General features: G+C 44.2%; 1 protein-coding gene across 1 annotated transcript in view; it reads left to right on the forward strand.

Annotated features, from left to right (window-relative positions):
* Positions 1-13,145: 13,145 nt before the first annotated feature.
* Positions 13,146-23,637, forward strand: part of LOC118788394 (mothers against decapentaplegic homolog 6-like) — a 20,551-nt gene continuing 10,059 nt past the window's right edge. The window contains exons 1-3 of the mRNA XM_036544373.1: positions 13,146-14,646; positions 19,564-19,620; positions 21,878-21,958. Of these exons, the coding sequence (XP_036400266.1) occupies positions 13,845-14,646; positions 19,564-19,620; positions 21,878-21,958 (940 nt within the window). The 5' untranslated portion in view covers positions 13,146-13,844. The remainder of the gene's footprint in view (positions 14,647-19,563; positions 19,621-21,877; positions 21,959-23,637) is intronic.

Below are 23,637 nucleotides of genomic sequence, written 5' to 3' on the forward strand. Positions count from 1 at the left end.
CCGCATCAACCCTACGACACATCAGCCCCAAAGAGGGCACAGAAACAGGCCTTTCCTGCTGCTACAGATTGCTGAAGAGACAGTTAAAGTCCTCCCGAAGGACGAATGAGGCCGTGTGTTTCTCATTGGTGAGCCCACGCTTCAGTCTGTTGCTGCAGCTCTTCTCCCTTTCTCAGTGCCAGTGGTGGTATGTTGAATTAGATGTGAGCTATTAGCATAGCATGCTGCTGCACCACTTTAATGTATGTGGGCTTTGGCACTCTCCCGGCATTTAAAACTGACAGCAGACAGCAAAAGCTAACATGAGTGTTTATCTCTGTTGCTTTCGCCCAGTTCCATTCCTGTAATCTATCTGGAGCGGACTTCAGCGAACCGAGAGCCAGTCTCCCAGCAGTCTGCTCCTCCCTAAATTCTGGCACTTACGAAACATGAACCGTTTATTCATAAGGAACCACAGCATACCATATGTGTTATATGTATCATTACAATCTCCATAAATGCATGTTATGATCTGAATTATAATTTAGCATATTTCTTTCATGACGTTCTGCGCGTAAACGTTGCTCTTATGTGAAATTAAAGAGGCGTATTCGGAATGCTGAGACAGGCAGGAATGATTACGCAGCCGATAGTCATGGGAAATTTTGCAGCCTTTTTCAGTGTGTGAATAGAAGATTCAAACAAAGGAAATTTTTCAGACAGACCGAGTGCAATTAACCAAACCGGTTCTATCTCTTAGTGTAAAAATCCTCTTACTTCTTCCTTTCCATGTCAGCTGTTCACAGCCTCCTCCACCCGCCTCTCCGCTCTTTTTCCCTGTTTGTGCCGTCAGAACGGGCCGTCAACAGCCTCGGCCTCACGGCCCAGCGCAATCCCTTCATGGCACTCCAAAGCAAAGATCAGTGCCCCTATACTCACATAAAACAGCAACGCTCCCTGTTTTCCAACAGATGTGTGCATATTGTATGGAAATCCATACATGCTGAATCTGCAGCATGAAGCACACGGGAAAGTGTTTGCTTGAGCAGACTCTCCTGTGGCCTGATTCCTGTCTGCACTGAGGTCTGTGCTGCTTCTGCTGCCCGGTGTTAGTGCTGCACAGGCAGGCAGGCAGGCAGGCCACTCTGGGCTCCCAGCACTAACCTACAGCCTCTGTCCTCGCCGGTCCAGATCAGCCGCAACCAGAGCTGGGACAGGGAGGGGTGTGCATGTACATCATATCATTACGTTTTGCACTGCATCGGCGATTGCTAGTCAATCAGCTGTGGAGCAGCAGTTTAAACTGAAACAAATATACCAGCTCACCCCCCGACCCTCCAAAAACACATACACACAGATACCACTCATACGTGCTTGATTCAGAGTTTATGATTAACACGTTCATTGTGAACTATAAAATTACTCATTCATTCCTGTGACCACGTTCCTCATAACTGAAAAATTACTCATCCGTTGAGGCATCGGGTTTAATGTGCTCATCACGTGATTTCTACACACAAGCATTTCTTTTATGAATGCTACACACAGCAAATCTTATTGTAAATACGCCTCATCTGAAGCCATCTGTGTGCATATGTTTACCTTAAGAATTATATATCAAAACTGGCCAGCAGTGTACTGCAGTGATGTAAAATGTTGAAGTATAGAGAGCGCGTGTGGGAGTAATGCATGTTTATCTTCAGTCTGTGAAGAGTGGAAGGCAGCCGGACTGCTGTGGCGGCTCACTAATCTTTCTCAGGGACTCGCCGTTCCTGCTCCGCCGCCGGCCCTGACCGGCAGCATGCGGCCGATCCCGATGGCGCCAGGCGTTCCGCGGCTCCGCTGTAATCAGGAACCACGGGGGGCACGAGAGGCCTCCATCGCTAACAGTTTCCTTTCCCCTTCCTCTGTTTCCCCACACACTTCCTTCCTGGTGTTCTTAGATATTCACTCCCCACTTTTGTCAGTCTAAACAGAGACTTATTTAGAGAGTAAACACAAGAAAGAGAGAGGAGACAGGCAAGACCCCCCCCCACCGCCACCAGGACAGCAGTAAATATACAGAGTGTCCAATCAGATGGTTCTATCAGGTACTGGCCAATGGGTGAGAGGCCTAGACTGTTGACTTTAGAGTGCGTGCTGAATGTGGCAGAGCTGGAGTGGAGCACAGCACAGGGCCTCTGAGAAAATCCCCACAGTAACACTGTTCACGACAGGTCAAAAGGACACCGTGGGCAGGAAGTATCACACACGCTCTCTGGGGAGTATGAATCCACTACCCTTAAGAATGGGCTCCGCTAAAAAAACGCAAGCAACAGAACGCCACAGTTCTAAGGCGACTGAGCTTGTTACCGGACGGCTGCGGGCTGAAGTCCCAAGCCGGGGCAGCGCTTTTGTGTAGCACTCTTAGAGCAAGCAAGCAGCGTAACCTAAACGCTTCCATAAAAGATCCAGCTGTAACACGGATGAAGGGGAAGGCTGCCTTGGTGCAGGAATCCGCTGTGGCTGTGCAAAGGATATGAATGATGCCCGTTCCCTCAGGGTGCTCCCTCCAGTTCGCTCTGTTTCTGAGAATGAGGTCCTGAGTCACCTCTTCTGCGTGCTTCCCCTCAGTAACGCACATAAAACTTGACAAACAGCTCCCTGAACGCCACCTCTGAAATCTGTGCTGCACTGAGAGGTTGCCTGGGCAATCATCCCCAAACCAGAAGTGGCCAGTGAGCTACAAACAGGAGAGTATAGAGAGCCTGTATTTTAGAAGTAGTCTGAACTGGTTTCTCTATTTGATGACAATCCTGAACATCACAGAAAATCATTTTAATTGTAATGAAAAGTTAAGACTTGGTTCCTATTTTCAACACAATGACGCGCGGTAAACCTTGGCTTCAAAATGGCAGTCACTCAGAGTTTATACACAGGGATCACTCTGAAAAACAACTGAAGGTTTAGGAATTCAAGTGTGGGAATACCTTTGTGCTCATGGTAGTACTTCCACAACCTTTCTCAGGTGTGACAAATTAAAGTTCCATATTGGTATGTTTTATAGTTATAGGTTGTATGTTTATATTTATTATTCTTCGTGCAACCAGGAGTAATGATCTCCTCCCATGTCTTACTGTTGTACAGAATCCATAAACCACAGGGTGTATAAAGATGTAGGGCTCCCCTGAGAGATATGTTGAAAGATCTCTCTTCCTTATTTGTTGTTGATGGGTTGTAGTTAAAGAAAGCCATAAATTTGTTTTTAAAAATCAATGCAACTCTACATTAGCAGTTTAACATGCTCAGTTTGGCGTCACTGGTAATGTGCTACTGATATAGCATGTCATCTCACAGTTTTGTGTAAGATGTTCAAGTAGAAACCAGAACAAGAGTCAGACTGTCGTGAAATCTGGACCTCAAGGGACTGTTACAGGGTTTTAAAAGTGCTGGTTTGGGGGTAAATGCAGTTAGAGGTGTTTTGTGCTTGTGAATGTCAGGAGGATGGTGTAATTGAAGATAGCTTAGTTCTGGGGTAAGTTGGGCACTGTTTCACTCCCTACACCCTTTCCATCATCCAGGGCTTACCCCCCCCCCCCCTCCCCCCTTCCCTCAACACTACACAAACAGTGGAAAATGAAGATTAATTGTTTATTTCCAGGAAACACAGTCTGCTGTCATGGACTCCTTTCCATTAATTACCGCTCTTTTTTTTCTACTCGAAGGGCGATATTGATGAACGAGCCGGCGAGCCAGCCAGGACCCCTCTCCCGGAGCAAGCGGGGGTGGGGGGGGGATGGGGGTGGGAGAGAGGCAGGGGGTGGCATGGGGTTAGGGCTGCAAAGAAAAACAAATAAATGCCACCAGGAAAAGTGAAAGGGAACCCATTATAATGAAAGCTGAGTGGAGTTTAAAAAATGGGTTTGTGCTGAACTGTGAGTGGAGTCAGCACAGGGCCAAGACTGTGCTCCTACCCTCATTAATATCTGTGAGCCCCGCTATCCGTGTATAGTCCAGCTGGTGGGGAGACATACTGTCAGTGTGGTGGTCACAAGACCCCCGTCTGACAAACAGTTGCCTTTGTCAGTTCACTTTATCAGTTTATCTGATATTCCCCAAACAAGCCAATCCTTTATTTGGGTGGAATAGGGTTCCAAAGGTAAGAAACATATCAGTGAGCAATCAGTAACACCGTGAGAACATCTGATTATTGAGAAAACTGGTAAAGATGGAGTTAAACTGGAGCAAGAGTGAGATACAATCACCCATTACATACGGCCCCTATAGGTCTGGCTCCACTCAGATCAAACTGTCAATGTCTCCATGTGCATGTGGTAATGTCACTGTCTCTCCCATGAATACTCTGTGGTGGGGGATAGAGAGGATGGCGCCTCCTGTCATGACCACATGTCCTTGTACTCGCTGTTCATGCTCATCTTCTCTGGCCAGCGCAGCCACAGTGGAGTCCTGCTTATCAGTCCATGCTTTAAAATATTCCCTTTCTCTCCCTTCTTGCTCTGTCTGTCTCTCCCTCTCTCCTTCTCTCTTTCCCTCCCCCTCTCTTCCTCTTCCTGATATATTTCTCATGGCTGGAGATGGCATAGGATGGAGTGTGGGGGTTGATGATAAAGGCTTTTCAGTGGAAGTCCGAGCGACTGAGTCTTCAGGGAGGTGTTCAGTCCATGGAAACAACAACTGACCTCCCCGCAGACACACACCTCCATTCCTCCCCCATCACCACCACCCTGAGCATATCCTCCAGGAGATGCAGGAGGTCACGACGCTGACCCCACCAAACCAGCATGGCTTAAATCACCCGCTCTCTCTGGGTGGAGACAGCCGGCTGGAGGCATGTAATGAAAGAGGCATGCTCCACAGGCCAGGCTGTGGCCTCCACCCCGCAGTAACTTGGGGGCCAGCCTTGTCAAAAGCACGCTGCCAGGGGCACGGCAAATAACATGCTTTCCATACTGTTCAGCACCACCAAGACAGTGCTGGCACAAAAGAACCTGTTTGGGAGAGAACACTTAGCTGACATTTGCCACTGTGGTACTCAGAGAATACCTGGAAAGGGTGAATATATATGGTCCTTTGGTAGCTAATAAATCATCGATTGACTGAAGGTTTGGGTTTGCTGTAATTGAGACAGACTAGAAATCATGTAGAGGACAAAATGTGTGCAAGAAATGGAGCATGAAGATAATCGTCCAAGAAAAGAATGAACAGATGAGTGTTCAAGGAGAGCACACACAGACAGGCAGGGGCCAGGCTGTGCTTGGGAGACACTTGCTGTGGTGTTGACCTCCCTGCAGACTTAGAACAGTGGTTTCTAAAGAGTGGTGAGTGGGTGGAGTACAGTACCTCTCCCAGACAAGCGTTATCTCCCCAAGCCCCCCCAGAGGCGTCTGAGGGGGCTCCCAGTCTGGCCGGGGGGTGGGAGGGGGGTGGACGGTTGATACAGTGGCGTTCTGTATCTGCCCCTTCCTGGGCGGATCTGATAGCTGGTCTATCTCTGCCATTAGCAGTAGCAGAGCTGATGACATGCTGTTCCTCTGCCAGCCCTCTCCAGGCCCCTGTCTGCGAGACTGGAGGAGCCCTGGGCCAGGATCAGGGCTATTTTGGGAGGTAAACTGGTGCCGGACGGCCCTGTCTCCACAGAGACACTATCGCTTGGTGGGTTTTCGGACAGGAGATGTGGTACTTACCGGCCTGACGCCAGGCGAGCAAGTTATCAGGACCCTGTCGCCAGACAAACAGCCTCTAGCTCTAAAGAGCATCCTACAGGAATGGAGGTGGGGAAAATACACAAACCACAACAATGCTGAATTCTCATTGCCCACAATTGAGTGTGGGCGGTGCATACCTTGGAGGCTCAGGGCTTGTGTTTTCACTGACCTTCCATGTTTCATTGAGACTGAAAAAATGTGTAGCACTGAAAGACACAACAGTGAACCAAAATGGATTTGCCTTCCTTTTGCAGAAAATGTTAAATATTACAGCATGTGAAATCATAACTTCATAATCCCCAGGGTGGCGTTCCATCCTAATGTTTTGCCATTTGACTTTTTACTCTGAATAATAAAGATTAGTCAGATTTATTTTATTTATTCTGCTTTATTTAATGATTTGTCAGTTTTCTTCCTTCAGCACCTATGACAAAATTTCCCTCATATTTCAAGTTGAAATTAAAATGCATAGCAGAGCATCTTTCAAATGGTAATATTTATGACAAAGAGGAAAGAAGCTCACCTTTTTTGCCACTGACAACTCCAGATAGCTGTGCCAACCAAATTAAGCCACGGTAATAGAGTTGCGTTATAATAAGCAAATTGTAATTATTGTCGGTTACACGACGTCTATCAGGTCCTTGGAGAGTGATGACACGGTGGGAGATATAGCATGTACTCAGTATAATCTGCAGCAGCTGTGACTGAAGACAGGCCGAAGCCTGGGACTATAGTGTACCAACAGACCCTGAAAGTGGTGTCTGGTTGGGGGCTGTGCTGGGTGGGATGCAAGCGCCTCAGTCCCTGGCCCATAATGAGCAGAGAATGTCTAAAAATACACAGCACACACTTCTGGCTGTTTTCTTACCTCCCCAGGTTTCTGTGTGTGTGTGTGTGTGTGTGTATTTGTGTGTGTGTGTGTGTCTCCACAGCTTATACAACAGTACCAGGAAAGTCTGCCAGGTTGAGTTTATGAGTGTGTTTGTTTGAGTATAATTATGTCCCTTTCTTCATTCTTTATTTTTACGTGCACACGCATGCAGGGTACTGTTTCAGAGGGAGAAAAAGTGCACAGTCCCTTTCTGCTTTAGATTCTTCATTGTTTGGTTCCAGTTCAGATCCAGCACGCACACTGCGACATAAACACACACACACACACATACACACACACACATAGACACACATGCACACCATTACGCCTCACGTCAGAGTCAGTCTCTCTGTAGTGGTGAGGCTGGCCAGGGGTACTGAGGTGAAATCATTCTGGAACACTAGGATGCTCTTGCTTTACATAACCAGACCTAAGACTATTAACCAGCCAAATTCCAAAAGTAACGAGTCAATATAATTAGCTGTTTTGCCCTCCAGGCTCAAATTATCGATTGAGCAACACAGGGATGCAAGCGTCACTTTATCCAAACTGTCAATTAACCAGGAATCCAGCTCATGTCGTGCATCTTTTTATATCTAATTATAGTGAACGGAATAGCTCCTCGTCTTCCCCAGTCTCCCCGCTTTTTCTTCTGGTTGGCCTTTCAAAGTCAGAAAAGCAGGGTTTTTTTTTTTCCAGAGAAACAAAGCCCCACTCTTTGGCCAGCGTGGGCCGGGTCCTGCTCTGGGTAAATTAAGCTGAAAATGATATCAAATGTCTGCAGCATGGTTGAGGCCAGGCTTGGCAGTGCGTTTCTCTGTGGTTTTAAAGGAGGTTAAATTTATTGCCGCTCTGAAATGTTAAAAAAGTAGAGCGATTCACACACCATATGAATGTTTATGCTTCTCTGTAGCACTGCTTAACTGGCTCTGAGAGCGAACCCCCCCTCTGTCCCATGCATGGCACCCAGAGCAGGTCACTCAGAGACTATGTGTGGAGGACTGGCCGGACATATTCTGTAACATCAAAGAATTTTTTCATGTCTATATTGGCACAACTCTCTGGAAGCACCTTGTGTGCGAATCCACTTTTGTAAAGAACACCAGCTTAATGTGTCTGTATCTTATATGCCTTTATATATGTGAGGCAGCCCATTTGTGTTGTCTGGTCCTAACATCTATTACAGTTATCCATCAAAAGGGGAAATTTTCTTCTGTCACTTTTGGAGTTCAGATTGAGTGTTAAAGCTGGAGTGGGAGGATGGCGTCTCCAAGTCCACTCTTAGCCCCAGTTTGTTTTGGCTGGGACGGTTTTTTTTTTTTTTTTGTGGTTGATGTTCGCATTCTTCGAACGCTTTCAGTATTCTAATCTTTCTTTAAAGCAGTCACCTCACAGACACCCACAGACAGTCTAAAGAGCTGAAATTATGAATGTATTCAATCAGAGAGCAATTTTGTCATATATCCAATCTGTCTCATACCTCCAGTTTCCTCACATGCCTGTCATCCTATCAGTTTGACAGAATTCTGAAAGGAGGGAGAGAATCAGCACTTTCATTCTCCAGCCTTACAAAAAAATTTATACAAAACCAGTGCAAAAATAATGTTAAAAAAATTTATAATCACATTAATATACATCTTTCGGACATTACTGAATTTGGGTATATGCTTTTGCTGACCCATGTGTACCTCTGACTATGTGTTTAATAGGCAGCAATAGCCTATAGCAATAGCAATAGTGTCATGTTGAGAATCAGTTAAATTGTTCTGGTACTATCAAAGATGAGGACAATGGTAAGTATACACATACACACAATCTTGCACATATTTTAGAGTGCTATTTTAAGTTCTATTTGACTGACAGAGGCAGTGAGAGTAAACGGCGGCTCTCATGATTGGGTGAATAAGCTCAGCATTTGTTTACAGCTTCAATAATTTGTTTATGGGAGAACATTTGAAAATTTAAAACAGAGATATGCAAAAACAACTGCAGTCAGTAGCACTGGATTTTATAGCTGCTATACCCCTGCTCCAAAACTTACTAATATTTCCCTTGATACCTGTCATATCATGGCAGTGTGCAGGTACTGTATATGTGTGTGTGTCTGTGTGTGTGCATGGGTGTATGGAGACTATACTCCCACAAAATTCCCTCTTAAAGAATCGATGCCTTCTGGTACTGGTGTATTTTTCTCCTGTCTCTCTCTTCTCCAGTTGGTAGCAGGGTAGGGTGCTTTGCTGCTGTTCTCAGCTCTGGCTGGAGTTTCACTTTTTTTCAGTCCACAATTCAGAAAAACATTAATACTGTAACTCTCCTGGAAGAAAAGGATTCTTACAATAGCTCCAAGATTATACATTCTTGGCTCTGACTTGAAATGAGCTTCAATCACACTTAAGAAGCTGTGAGCTGGGTCCTGTCTGCTTGTGGCCAAAAGTAAGTAAGACATAATGAAAAGTCAGCTTGCAACCTTTGTAAACTTGGCCTTCGTTATTACTATTATTATTTTTTTTGCCCCATGTGGACCAGATTCTGGATTTATTCTACTTGAGTGATTGCTTTTATGTGACAATTTAAAAATCATTACATACTTACATTGGTATAGACATATGATTTCTTAAAGATTGCTTAACCAGACTCTTAGGAAGGAGTTCCTCTTTCCTCTTCATCTTAGTAATTTTCGAATATTTAGTGAGGGATTGTAATGTTCCATTTGAGAGACAGGAAGAAGAGTTATATCAAGCAACCACACAGCTGATGAGGCAGCACAATGCACAGACATGCATACATACCCAGATAGCCTCCCCACAGTTTCCCTCTGCCTTCAGTGATCCACACACAGTGACGGAACAGAAGCTCTGCAAGGGATTTGGCCACTGACTCTTAATGAGGTCCAAAGAGCATTACAGCTATAATGTGCAGTGTGAGGCTGGACCTTCGCAATTATAGTCCAGGCTATTTTCCAAACAAGAGACGCAGGTCAAGGCACATCTGATTTAGGACATAAATGATTCGCTTTGTCTGTGAAAGGAAAAATGTCAGGGGTAGGGTGGTAGCACTGTCGCACTCATGCTATTACTGGTGTGCTAAGGTTTCAATGTAATGAAAGTCTGAAGTGTAATGAAAAAGTGACTGTGATGATGAGGTCAACCTGATGAATGTGATGAAGGAGTGAAAGTAAAGAATGGGTGAATGGGATGAATATGAATGTGAAAAGTTCTGCCTTCTGCCATGTTTCTTTAACTACTCTTTCCCTCCTCCTCTACTGTGTATGTCTGCTCACTTCTACTGACAAGCGCCACTGAAACAACGTACGAGTATTTTAGCTTCTTAGAGTTGCCTGCTTGTTATTCATGGCGATGTGTTAAATGAATGAGGTTGGCTGCTGTTGACATCGCATAACACGATAAGCAGATTTCCTGAGCTCCAATTCTTTTTCCCGGTCCTGGACAGCCAGAAAAACAAACAGATTTAGTCAATGTTGGCACCGTCTGTGTACAAATGAAATACTCTGGAAGAAAAAACAATGTTGGGCAATTCTAATATCATCCTTTGAATGAATTACACAGCACTCTCTAGTTAATTACTTGTAATCCCCATGTGTGTTGAGCTTTCACTGCTCTGGATATTGAGACATCAACCAAGATACAGTATGTACAAGCAGTAACCATCAGTATTTTGTCAGATTACCAGGTCCTTTCTTAATGTAGTCTAATGCTGCTGGTGACATTGCAGTATGCTGTGAAAGATGTCAGGATCCTTGTGAACGTACAACATTCTTGGCGTGACTCCGGAGTAACTCGTGTTCTCTTCTTTATGAAACAGTCTTTGCCATTTTCCATGGCTTCATGTGGCAAAGTGTGCCTGGATGATTCAAAATAGAACTGGGCTTTGCCAAAACTGTTTTCCTTTCCCCTGTCTGACATGTGATTGAGTTACAAAGGGGAAAGTATTTGAAACAGGTGCCTTTAATGCAGAGCGAGAGGCGACCTCTGTGTACACCCTCACCCTCGGATCGTGAGGGAGTAACTCGACTCCCACGCGCGGGCAGCACGCTCTCTGCAGCCGTCCCGAGCTCCTAGCAGCACATAGGGTGGGGTGGGGTGGGGGGTTGGCGGGGGGGTGGGTCACTGAGGTGGCTGTGGAATATGGACTCTTTGCTAGATAACAATGCCCTACTCACATGCAATATTTCATACGGCTTATGGTTTAATGCACTCCTGTCTTTACCAGCTAGCTTGTACCTCTCTAGCTAACTATCGAAACTTGGTCATACAGTACTTCTAATATTGTTGACTTCTATATGGCTTTTTGCTTGTGTTGTACTCTGCCTCACTTGTGAGTTGCAAAAAGAATAAATGTAAATGTACTACGGTACGGTTAATTCAACAGCAACCGTATTGAACTGTATTTATGAAGCAACGTCTGAAAAATGGCAGTGGTATGGGGAGGGGATGACTCCTCTCAACCACCATCAAGGTGTAGCCCCTTCTGGGGTGATGCATGGCAGCTGGCTAGCACCAGTACAGTTACCATGCATCAACTCAAACATCTCATCAGTTGATTTCCCCGATCAGGTCCTGGTACCACAGCTGCAAGGACAGCACAGAGCACCCCCAAGAGAGTGCACCTCAACGGTACTGCTACACAGCACTTCATATCACCCAGAGCAACAGGCTGTTTCGTGCACAGCTGATGTAAACTACTAGAAATAAAGGCTGCAATCAGATTAGATGATAGAAGATACTTTACTCTGAACCTGAAACACGTATTTTCGATCTAGTCTGAATCTGAAACTGGGCACCCAACAGTAACTACTTGGGCACAAAGAGTGCTGAAACTTCGCTACATGTATTCGTGGGCAACGGGTTGCTCTACTTTCGAAACTACAAAGCAGGTGGATCTGGGGACGATTATTGTATCGTGCACCACGATATAAGTCCTAGACACAGCATACATGCGATAAGACTGAACTCAATCTTCATCTAATTCAAAATGAATTCATAAAGAGCCGATGCTTTATAACAGAGAATACGCGAGACTGTGAGGCCTTTTCGCTACATATTATTTATCAAAACAATACCTGTGCATACATAGCCAAAAATCAGTCACTATGCGAGTACTTGGATTGGCTGGAAATTTCCCCACCGCCTTCACAATAAGGACTTAACTTTTTTCTTTTAAATCCTCCTTACTGGGTCTGTAGTTACTCTAACTTATTTTTCCGTATTTTCCATGTTTTTGTCCAGCGGTATACCCTTTCAGACACTGACCGCTTCTTGTTGACAACGTGCTCGCGAAAGGGGAATTTCTTTCATTCACTGTCAATCACAACTTCACAGTGGGCGCGTCTATTTTTCTTTTTGGGCCAATCCTTTTATTAGGGGGGCAAGACGCTACGACTTGACATCCAATCGGCGGCCCTCATTCCTGAACTTTTGCTACCCAGAGCAAATTAATACATCGGGGGGCGTGGCCCCGCCACACTGACTCCACGAGAAAATCTATTAACTCTTCAACGACCGAACAGTGGCGTAACACATATGCATATTCAATAATAATAATAATAATAATATCATTAGCGAATATGTTTATTGTATGCTAGTTTACTGTTATCTGCGTCTAAATATGGCTTGTTTTAACGATACAATAGCCAATTGTCAATTTCGAAAAACTTAATTTGTCTGAAACCAGGATTACATTCATGAATAGAACTGGTAGAAATATGAGCAGCGCTAAAAGGAACAGGACGTAACTGAGTTATTTCGCAGACGACTATTTTTCTATTGTGCCAATCGTCATCAGTTTTGCTATTTTGTGGTAAATTAATGCAATGCTTCGCCACATTCGCATTTAAAAACCTATTCTTTGTTTGAAAGTTTTTTTTTTGTTCCTGGTACTTTTCCTTGTGTTTACAGAGCCAATACGTTACAAAATGTACATGCATATTGTGAATATACATGCACAGCTGTGCTATGGGACTTTAAGTAAGGGAAGTAGGAATTTGAGGCCTTACAAAGTGAAATATAGGGTTGGAACGCGTATACAGATGAGGGGCTTCAATTCTGCACGAGGTCAGCCTACAGGATTTTGTGGGGTTCCCGCCTGTGCGAAAATTTGTGAGTGCAGGTAATCGTCTCCCTTCACTGAACAACTGCACAAGCAGAAGGGTTGGCATTTTAGCCACCACACGATAAAGATGTCACTGGGCTGAACACAGGTCCTGAAACTATTTAGTCTGAATGTTTTGAATGAGAAGCTATTAATTATGATAGAACATTGTCAAATAAAAATAATAGTAGTAGTTCAGAGTTCATCTAGGCCGCCTGTTTATCTAGAGTTGAGACGCCTAATGTAAATCTAAATAATTCAAAACGGTCTTCGATTGTAAAAAAGGAAAAAGAGATGGCGATTACTGGGCGCCTTTAGAGTTAAGAAACTTGAGACCTTGTTTGCGCAACAATCAGTGCAGCTCGCAGCCGCCAAAGTGTCTAGACTAGCACGTGATGGGAGGCAGCCAATGGCTCCATAGCACTCTGGGGCCCCGTGCGAGTGTTTGAGTGTGTGTGTGTTTCAGAAGGAGGAGAAAAAAAAAGAAACGGAGAAAGAAAGAACTCTAGGGTGCCGATTGAACAGATCTAAACACGAACCCAGGGGCTAGTTTTAGCCAGGGGATTATTTCTCGCTGATCTTCAAGGCTATCGTGATATTCCGGGATTGTAAACGTTTGCTTTAATATTACGGAAAACCTCTGGGATTGCGAATTCTGCAAAGGATTTTCTTTGGATTACTTCTCAACGGAGCAGCTCCATTCATGTGCCGATTACCGCTTTAAAGGGAGAGATCTTAAGGTGTTTCAAAGTCCAAAAACAGCGAGCGTACGAGGAGATTGCTTTCTGTCGCGCGTTTATGTCGGGACATTATTTTAGTGCAGTTTTCTGGGTTTAGAGGTGTACAGTATAGCATAAATACTCTTCTAATGCCTTGAATGCAGTTTTCCTCAAGGACGGGAACACAAACGACTTTTTTGTGTTCCCAGGTTGAAGAATCCAAGTGAATGCATTTTGACTTCGGTGTAGCGGTGCAGTCATGTTCTTATTTTACATTTTCAATGCAGCATAGAGTAGTTCCAAATTTAATGTTGCGTTGTGGACACAAACATTTTGCATTCGGCTGTGCAAGCTCTGCACGGCATTTGCTAACTATTGATGCTGTACAACGACCATAAAACTCACTTGCATCCTCACAGATCCGAATAAGAATAACAGCAACATAGATTTTTAAACTGTCGTATGTTCAGGTCGAAACGCTCAGGTCTTGTGCGGCGACTTTGGAGAAGCCGTTTGATCCCAGGTAGAGAGGAGGGAGATGGAAGTTACAAAGCCAGCTGCGAGGGGGTCTGGGACAATCTGTGCGGCAGCAACCCAGAAAAGTTTCCCAGAACGGAACTCAGTCCGATGGCTCGAGGAGAATCGCTCGTGGGGGACATCGGGGTAGAAAACAGTCGAAATCCCGCGGGGAGCGGTGTCCCCGGGGTTATGTTGGATCGGGATGGGAGTGTCATGTGTTCTCCAGAGGATGACAGTCCCCGATCCGCGCAGGACGGCGAATGTAGAACGGTAACGTGTTGCTTGTTCACAGACTGGGATCATTCCGAACCCAGAAGCTTGGCGAGTGTTCGAAGTACAGAATCTGAGTCTGAGTCGTGCCAGATCGTGCCGATGAACCATAGCTCTCGGGACGCAAGTTCTGGGCGACCGGAGGCGAGGCCCCGCTCGGTAATGGAGCAGGAGCTGAAAGCCGCCACCTACTCCTTTTTAAAGAGGCTGAAGGAAAAACCGCTGGATACTTTGCTGGAGGCCGTGGAGTCTAAAGGGGGGATGCCGAGCGATTGTGTTATGGTGTCGCGGACAGAGCTGCGTCTGGGCGGGCATACAGCACCTCCTCACGTCTTACTGTGCCGGCTGTACCGCTGGTCCGACCTGCAGCACCCGGCACAGCTCAAACCGCTCTTCGAGTGCCAAAGCTTCGGGGCTAGGGACGGCCCGTCGGTCTGCTGCAACCCCTACCACTACAGCCGACTCTGCGGACCAGGTAAGAGCACCTGGCTAGATCCAGGAACCCATGAATGTTCTTGCTAGCTGAGTTCTCAGACCTTGTAGTGGAACACATGTGGTTGTTTCTAAAACTCAGGGATTAGCCGTGCTGTGCAATTTGTGGATTTTCATTCGGCAGTGGTAGACGCACTTCCGTCCCTTTCAGCAAAACAACTTTTTCTCCATGGTTACGTGTCTGAAATGTTCCGAGAGCATCTTTAAGATTATACCTCCCCCACAAAACTTACTCCCTTTGATTCCCGTCGCGCCGAAATGTACGCAGCTATTGACAGAATTTCAGATTAAACGAACCTCGCTGCTGTATTCTTTTTCCAAGCAAGTACTCCGTCAGTCAAGCAAATTAAAACCTATCAATGTGATTGTTGTTGTCATCATCATCATTAGTAGCAATAACTAGTAACAACTAGCTGTATTCATTCAATTCATTTTGAATTATGTAGGTGAATTTATAGTTCATCAAATTAAAATTATCAGGTTTCCAAGACATTTTTATGGAAGACCAAGAACAGAAGAATGAATGTTGAGGATTGGAATTTTATCTTGCTTGGTGAATGCAAAGCCATTATTTACTCACAGAGTTTTAGCAAAATATGTGGCAGACCTGACAGGGGGTAGGATGTCACATCTTGGCTTGCAGGCCAAGCGGATTGGAAAGCTAGTGTGTATTTCAGAAGGAAAAGCAAAGTTCAAATGCTTCCTGTGGTGAGTGAGGTGGCCGATGTGTTGAGCCAGCCTCCCTATGTACAGACAGATAGATACAGGTTGGCCCAAGATGTGAAGGTTCAGTGGCTGAAGGCTGGCCAGTGTCAGTCATTTCCATGTCCAGTTGTCAACAGCCACAGCCACCAGGCTGCGGGCCACAGTGGAGTGGCTTTGTAGAGTTAATTACATTTTATTACATTGCATTTGTTTAGCCGACACTTTTATCCAGAGTGACTTAACATAGCTTACAAATTGTACACATTATCCAGTTTGGTTTTAAATACATTGACCAAGGGTATAACAGCAGTGGCCCACCTGGGAGTCACACTGGCAACTTTGGGGGCCCTTGTCCTGAACCACTACACTTTTGTTGCTTCTAGAAAGATCACACACCTGTGGTAAGAAATGTCAGTTACTGTTTGATGTTTAATACAAGAGGATGGAAATCATTGGATTTTCACATTCTACATGTTGCAGCAATGATATACAACAATATTTCTTTCATGCACTGCCTGTCCTACACTATGTGATGTAACGGATGTTTCTGTCACTTGAAGTAATTATGTCTGTTCATCAAGAGCTGGTGCTTGAATTGTTCTGTTCATTTTATAGAGCCCCCCCCCCCCCCCCCCCCCCCCCGATTTCAGCGTTATGACTGTTTAGCCTTTGCGAGAGGTTAGGTAATCAACAACTGTTTGCTTCCTGTGAAGAAACCGGTTGGCCTAAATGTTAAGCTTGTGAATCTGGTATGATGTCATGCTTTTCAGATAAATTCATTGTAAGTAATTTCAGTTAATGAAGGGTACTCCCCTCCCCTTAGCCATGCTGTCCCCTCTTGGCTCATGTTTAAGGATTAGTGCCTTCATGTAGCTTCACAACACTGTGAAAAGGTCAGTCGAAGAAATAGGTGGGCCATTAGCGTCAGTTCCTGTAGAGTCGAGGGGCACTAACTTACATTTACCATCTTTTGTGATCTCATTCTTTGAAAACATCCATTTATATTGTAAAATCAGGTTTGTCCACTAGATGATGCTATTTGAAGTTGATAACATGACCGATGGGATATAATTTAATTTTTTTTAAAGGGAAAAATAGGTATTACGGTTTTGGACCCAAACAATCTGTCATGTCTTACGAATTTAATTTGAGGAGTGTAGCTACTTCTACTACCTGCTGCTTATTTTATGTGTGGTATTGCCATGTGTTTTGGCAATACTACACATAAAATGTAGTGACTGAAGTATGGTAGTATACTTGGCTTCCCTTGTCTGGTTAGGTTGCACAAGTTAACTTAGGGTAGGGCTTGAATAGTGTTATGCACACACTCACTGGTCTGGGAGTGTTGTTAGCCTGGTCTGACACCGTTGCTCATTCAACTTGAATGTGTACACTAACGTTCTATTGTGGTGGAAGTCACTCTGTGTAAGAGTGTCTGCTAAATGAATGTGAAGTAATCTCTCCATACTACTTGTCAGACATAGAAATCACATTATAAGCTGTTCAATTAAATATTAAAATTATGGGGTTTAGAGGCTTCATAATGGGTTTTTGGCTTGAATTGAGTTTCTTTGATTCTTCAGCCTTTAAACATTTCTAGAACCAAGGCAAAGGAAAATCTGGTCCAAATGTGATTCATAGTTTTGAAGTGATTGATTTCTACTGGAAACATCAAAATGAAGATGGCTGACTTGGTCAAAATTAATTTTCACTTATGCATGTGAGCATTAATCATTTCTACAAAATGATTAATGCTCTCTTTCACCACTTTATATTGGCAGATGCCAATATAAGGCACTGTAGCCTCTTCTCCTTAAAATAATTTCACATGGAATGAGTCATATTTCAGTTCTCTCCATTATCAAAAAAGATTGTTCAGTGGATGAAGCCTACTATATTTAGTTGTTGGCCGATAGAATACTGTGTTGTCAAAATTTAGAGCAACTAGTTAGCATTTGGCAACAATAAATGTTGTAATTTACTTACAGATAACAATTAATGCAGATAACAGCATTGTAATGAGTAAATATATGCATAGTCTTATATGCATATATTTACTTAGTCTTATATAAGTCTTAACCAAAAACCCAAGTGTCAGAATGCCAACTTATTTTTGTTTTTAAATAAGGTAGCCTTTTCTAATAACTCTGATACAAACGTTTACTTATGAACAAGGGAGCATTATCTGATTATTTTCAAATCGTGTCGCTATCTAAAGCAACGAGGACATTGTTTATTGTCGTTAGCCGTGGCTCCACGGTGTCTGTTATGTTGGGTCGCGTGCCCTCAGTCGCCTCCGGGACATGCGCGGAATTGCGTGTAAAGATGTGCGCTTCTGGTCAGAATTTCTGTCACTCCGCCGACATTGTGGTTTGATCTGTTCAAAACATCCGCGTTCACAAGAGCCAACCGCCTGAGACTTGCACTTCAAAGACGCAGATTTGACGATTTCAGATGAGATAGTGTGGGAAATGAATGTTGTTTAGGTGTATGTTCACAAATAAACCTCTGTGTTGAATTGAATTGGTTCGGCAAATGTACCGATTATGGTCGGGATAGTGGATATTGTTTGCACAGGTCAGTTTAAAAAGTAGAAATGCTGTCAACAGCAATGTCTTCCCATAACAATGTACAGGTTACAATGTGCCAGAGAGACAGAGACAGAAGTAGCCTGCCGGGGGGGCGCGGGGGGTTTGGGGCTCTAGAAATGGAAGCGGATGTTTAGTGGAAGTGTTTTACACGGTTTTCCACACGTATTCCACGTCGAAGTTGCCTGCAGCGAGAGCGATGTCTCCCGGGCACGTAGGCATAGCTCCCCTACGCTCATGCGTGTCCTGATAAGAGAAGATATTTCTTCCATCTTATCGATGTAAACGGGCTTAAGATTTTCCATAGCTTGGTAGTTTACATTCCATCCCTGCCCTCCTGTAGAAGACAGGAGAGAGGGTTTTGTGACCGACCTTTACAATAGTCAGTTATACTTTTGACAAATAAAGTAAATAAATACTAATTTACTAAAAATGTTACAATTCTATGTTTGATGCGTCTGTGATACCCGACGCGCACACTCACACGTAGGCTGCAGTACGCATTGTTGAACATCTTGACAAGTACGCTAGAGTTAAGCTGTCGTCTGTCGAAAAAAAAAAAAAAAACAGTACTCGGCCGGACGAAGAGGGTAGGGATTTAAATAGACTAAACTTTTTTTTTTGGCCAGGCATTATCCCTTTGAAATAAGATCAGTTTCAAGCTGCACTTTTTAAGCTCTTTTCCTTAGGAGGTCCCCTCGTGCTATTTAGGTGAAGGAGTGGCGATAATACACAGTTTGCATAATGCTGGCGCCAGACTAGTGTATCGCAGTGACTGAGCCGGGATCCTGGTAATTACTGCCGCCGCTCTTAAAGAACCCGCTGCTATTCTGCATTGCGTAGCTCTCTGCCGAGGTCACTGCGTGTTCCAAACCTTCCCCTTTCTAACGTCTGTCGTCGTATCGGGCTTTACGGCTGATGGCGTGTACTTTCTCTTCTTCTTTTGCCGTGCGTATTGGAAGTTTAGGATTGCTCTGAGAAAACAAAAACAGACTCGGGGGCGTAAATGTAGAGCAAAATCAGGAGCTCGTTTTCACGAGATTTCCAAGTGATTTCTGTAGGATTTTTTTTATATAATTATTGGGACAACCTCACTTAAGTGCACGATTGACATAAGTTTTTTTAATTGCATTTATTCATTATGAGTAATGAATACTCTCATACCATAAGCCCGCCACACTGTATATGGTAAGGTCTTAATATGTGCAGTGGCATGATTTGGGGAAGATTAAATGGCTTGTGTTTATTTTATAGTGCCACACCCTTACATCTACTGTTCAGCTAGACCTGTTTGGCATAGCTTTGTTCAGTGCATGAGGTTTCATGGTGTAATTATCACTAGTGTTATTATTTAGTGTTTACTTAGCAGACAGAGTTACCTAGGGTATCGCACACAACTTACACATTGTCCTAATGTATAGGTGAAAATTTACAGGGGTGTAATATTTCCTGATTTTGTGTGCATTACCATTTCGCTTTGAGAGAATTGATGAATCCAAAAGTGAGAGGTCCTTTTTATTCTGGATAAATGTGGACCTTTCGGTAACCTATTACAGAAGAGGCGGCCAGCCTCTGAGAACCTCTAACAATGGTGTTCTGCGTTTCAGAGTCTCCTCCACCCCCCTACTCACGGCTCTCCCCCAGCGAAGAGCTCAAGCCACTGGGTAAGTGTTCCCTCTTCGGTGGAGTTCTGCCTGTATATGAAGGTGTCTGACACACCTTTTTTTCCTGGGTCTCCCTTGCTTTGCTCATTGTGAGTGTGGTAGTGTCCTGGAAGCACAGTATTCCCCTGAGGAGCCCAGTGTGACCCTGCGGTAGCAGTTTGTTTTGGAGAGTGTGTTATTGCATTTGTTTGTTTAGCACGTGCACATTTAGTATATTGTCTGTTGTTTTGTCCAATGTTTTGTATTTACTGAGGCAGTTTGGATTAAGTACCTATCTCAAAAGAACTGCTGCAAATGTGGGATTTGGAACCTGCAACCGTCTCCATTTTATTGGAGATGCCTTATTAATGCCTTATTACATTAGCAAACCTATTAGATTAGCAGACCCCAGCAAATTGGGTCATCCCCTCCACCCACGTATGATTGGGTGTGCAGATCTTTGCATTCCGCACACACCCTGTCTCCCCAGGTCATCTCTGTAAAAGAGAGCTGAGTTCTCAGTTGACCTTCATGATTAAATAAAGGTTAACCAATTACATTAGTAGACACCTAACCCTAATCCTTATCACTGGCAACCTGTGTAGGTTAAGCAACCTTGCTCAAAGGTATTGCAGCATTTGGGTTCACTTGGGAATCAAGCCTACAACCTTCTGGATCGCACACCCAGATCCTAAACTCCTGTGCCACACTGTGACAGATATATTCTAGTGTTTTTGCTCGATTCACCTTATGAGAGAGAAAGAAAAGCTGGAGAATCATTTGACAGTGAAGGATGAATCCGAGTGCCTGTTGCGAGGACTAGGTGGAAAAGAGAAGGCTCTTGTCTTGCACTGTCTTTTAAGCGCTGCAAGTCTATAAAATCATCAGACGAGATGCTGTATCTCTGTAGCCTCTTACAGCAGTGCCATATTAACAAACACTATTAGGTTGTCAACCTGTCAGATGTCTCTTTGTTAAACTTCGATAAAAAAGAAGGGCCGAACACCCAGGTCCTGGCTCACCCTGAATCACAAGGCGTGGAGAGTTTGGCAGGGAGCAGCGGTCGGTGCTTGTCGGAGGAGTCTTTGTCCCAGGAAGCAAGAATAAACAACACAGGGAATTTTAATGGGGGTAATTAGACATGGTGAGTCGGATTTGCGGAGGGAAGCTTCCGCTAGCCGCCGCCGTGCCTCGACATGTCGAGCAGACACAGCCAGTTTAGCCAGCGCGAGCTGTGGTCCCCTCTCAGCAGCAGGTATATCAACTCTCAGGCAGACTTTGCAGTCGGTGGGACAATTGGGAAAATCAGTGACAAAATCAGTGAAATCGGTGACAGGGGCAGCAGTGTAGCATAGTGGTTAAGAAGCAGGACTCGTAACCGAAAAAAAACCCTGTAACCTATGTAAGTCGCTCTGGATAAGAGCGTCTGCTAAATGCAGAGTGCTGTCTCCTGGGCACGTAGTCATCACTCCCCTTACGTTCATGCATGGTGCGTCCTGTGGGTCGAATGGAGACATTCCTGGGGTGGGGTGGGGGGTGTAGAGTTGGTAGAGTGTAGTTTTGAATCCCAGGTGGGGCTCTTCTGTGTAACTGAACAAGGCCTTTAACGACAAATGGTTGAGTGTATGGAAATTGGGATGCAACATTGTCCTGCCATGCACATGTAAATTTAAAAAGGTAAACGATGCAAGTTGTAGAAGTGTAGATTTGTCAGCTAAACTAAATAAAAACTTATAATTAATTCTGCCTTTTCATCTTCCCTCTGGGCAATGGTGTATTGAAAAGGCTGTTTGCTGGCTTTATTTGCTATGTGCTGAACATTTTACATGACCATCTTTACCAAACTGATAAACTGCTTAGCATGAGGGCGTTATCAGAGTAGGGATCTGCATTTTGTCTGTCGCTAGCTTGGACAGGCATGGCAAGGAGAGCCATGCTTGCATATCGTGAAATATGCAGGCGCTCTTAGATCCACTGGTTTTTCTTGCAATGAGTAAATACACCCAGTGACTGCAAATCTGCATTTTAAATAATTAGGTATTTTGTCTGTGTGAATAATGACTCTCAGTAAGGATGTTTGCACATTCACTCATCCTTTTAAGGCCAGAGAATCAAGAATATGAAGTAATGAATCTTTTTTATATTTATGCAGGGCTCTCCTTGTTAAGCACGTGTTGTAATACTGATCTGAGTAATCAGTGTGCAGGCTCATGGTTGGATACAAGATCCTGTCTCTCTCCCTGAATTTAATTTTGTTCCTGTGTTTTGTGCCTCTTAGGTCCATCGCTGTCGTACACTGAGACCGAGGCCACGGGTTCCCCGAACGTCACACCTGGAGATCTCTCGGGTGATTTTTCAGGTGAGCATCTCCGTGTTCTTCATCCGTACACCTTTAGACCCAACATTGGACTGTTTTTGGAATGACATTGGAGTATCCGTGTGATGGCGTCGTGGTTGGAAGGAGGCTACTTTTACAGATACAATATGGGTTGGCCTTCCTTTTGAGCCTGATGCCCTAGGTACAGCTGTTCAGTTAAAACCATCACCCGAGGGAAGTTTAAAGAGATTGTTGCTGGAATGTGTAAGTTTGTGATCCCTCTGTGCTGAGTTCTGTTTGTGTGGTGTTTGAAGCTTTAAACCGTTTTGGAGGCTGTTTTACTGTGAGCTGAATAATACAAATTCAAGTGGTCACCAGACTGCACTCTCAGTAGTAATTAGATGCGGAAGAAAATGGAAGTTGAGAAGGAGGCAAGGTGCCCCTAAGCTCCTGTGTGCTGTGTGTTTGCTCTGTGTATGTTCAGTATTTGTGTACTCAACTGTGTTCATTGTGTGGCAGAAGGCCACACTGGCCAGAGTCATATCAGTGTGGTCACACTCGATGAAGTCATTTTGAGGAGCGCCAAGGAGTTGAGCTCCCCCTGCAGTGAGAAGGAGGAACTTCAAGAGGCTGCAACACTGAAGCAGACTGGTATTTAGTCCAGTGTTTACTATAAGGTTGTTAAGTAAAGACAACAGACAATTTTTTTTGGAGGGGGATATCCAGTTTCTGACTTGACTTAGTGTGGCACAGTAACTTGAGATTGTCAGATAAATTCAAACATCAACCACTGTGATGGCTATTAAAAATTCAGAGATAAATCTTGATATAATTGTTTATGTTAAACTAATAATCTCAATATCTAAACATTGCCTTAGAATCTCAAAGTAACAGAATATTTTGGTGTGAAGATGTGGCCTCTTGAGACAGCCTTAGGATTGGCTGAAGGATGTTTTTGAAGGAAGGAAATTGTAAAATGTTCACAGATCAGTTTCACATTTGTTTATCAATATTATTCATTCCTGCTTCCTGCTGCAATATAACTCTTAAGTGCTTTGGATATTATAAATTATACATACAGTATATTGTCTCTAAATTAAAGTTCTTGCGTAAATGATCTCTGAGCTCTGTTTTGAGGCCTGGTTATACAGTAGTCTGTCTGGTTGTCTCAGGGTTAGCATTAAAGGCAGAGCACCTGTCATTAATGGGAACCGTGTTTATGCTCAAGATGGGCGTAAAGAAAAGTTGCATTTGATGTTTGATTTTCAAGATTCGTATGTGTGGTCTTCTCCCCCCCCACCTCACAAGCTACGGGAGCGAGTGAAGCTCTTAACAGCAGAGCTGGGGTGCGTGTGGGGGTTAGCCAAGAGTGCGGCTGAGAGATTGGCACAGGGTGACAGTAAAACTGCAGCCTGAACATTCCTCTGCTCTCTGTCAAACAGTGGCTGCAGAAGCCATCCAAACCTGTGGGTCTGGCCCATTCCGCAACCCCTGCTCCTGTAAGGAACATTAAAAGTGCTTATTTTAAGAATGGAGATCCAGTTCAGTTTTTTTAATGCAGACAAGTCTTATCTGTGTATCTGTATACAGTACAGCTTATTGTTTGGGTAATAGCGATACTGAAGCTGCTGTTTGTGAACCACAGTGTGGGAAGTCTGTTGGCTTTTTAATTAGCGAAGGCTTTTGCAAATGGTGGGATTTCAAAGGAATGATATGTATGA

Source organism: Megalops cyprinoides, chromosome 13, assembly GCF_013368585.1.
Source record: "Megalops cyprinoides isolate fMegCyp1 chromosome 13, fMegCyp1.pri, whole genome shotgun sequence".
Lineage (NCBI taxonomy): Eukaryota > Metazoa > Chordata > Actinopteri > Elopiformes > Megalopidae > Megalops > Megalops cyprinoides.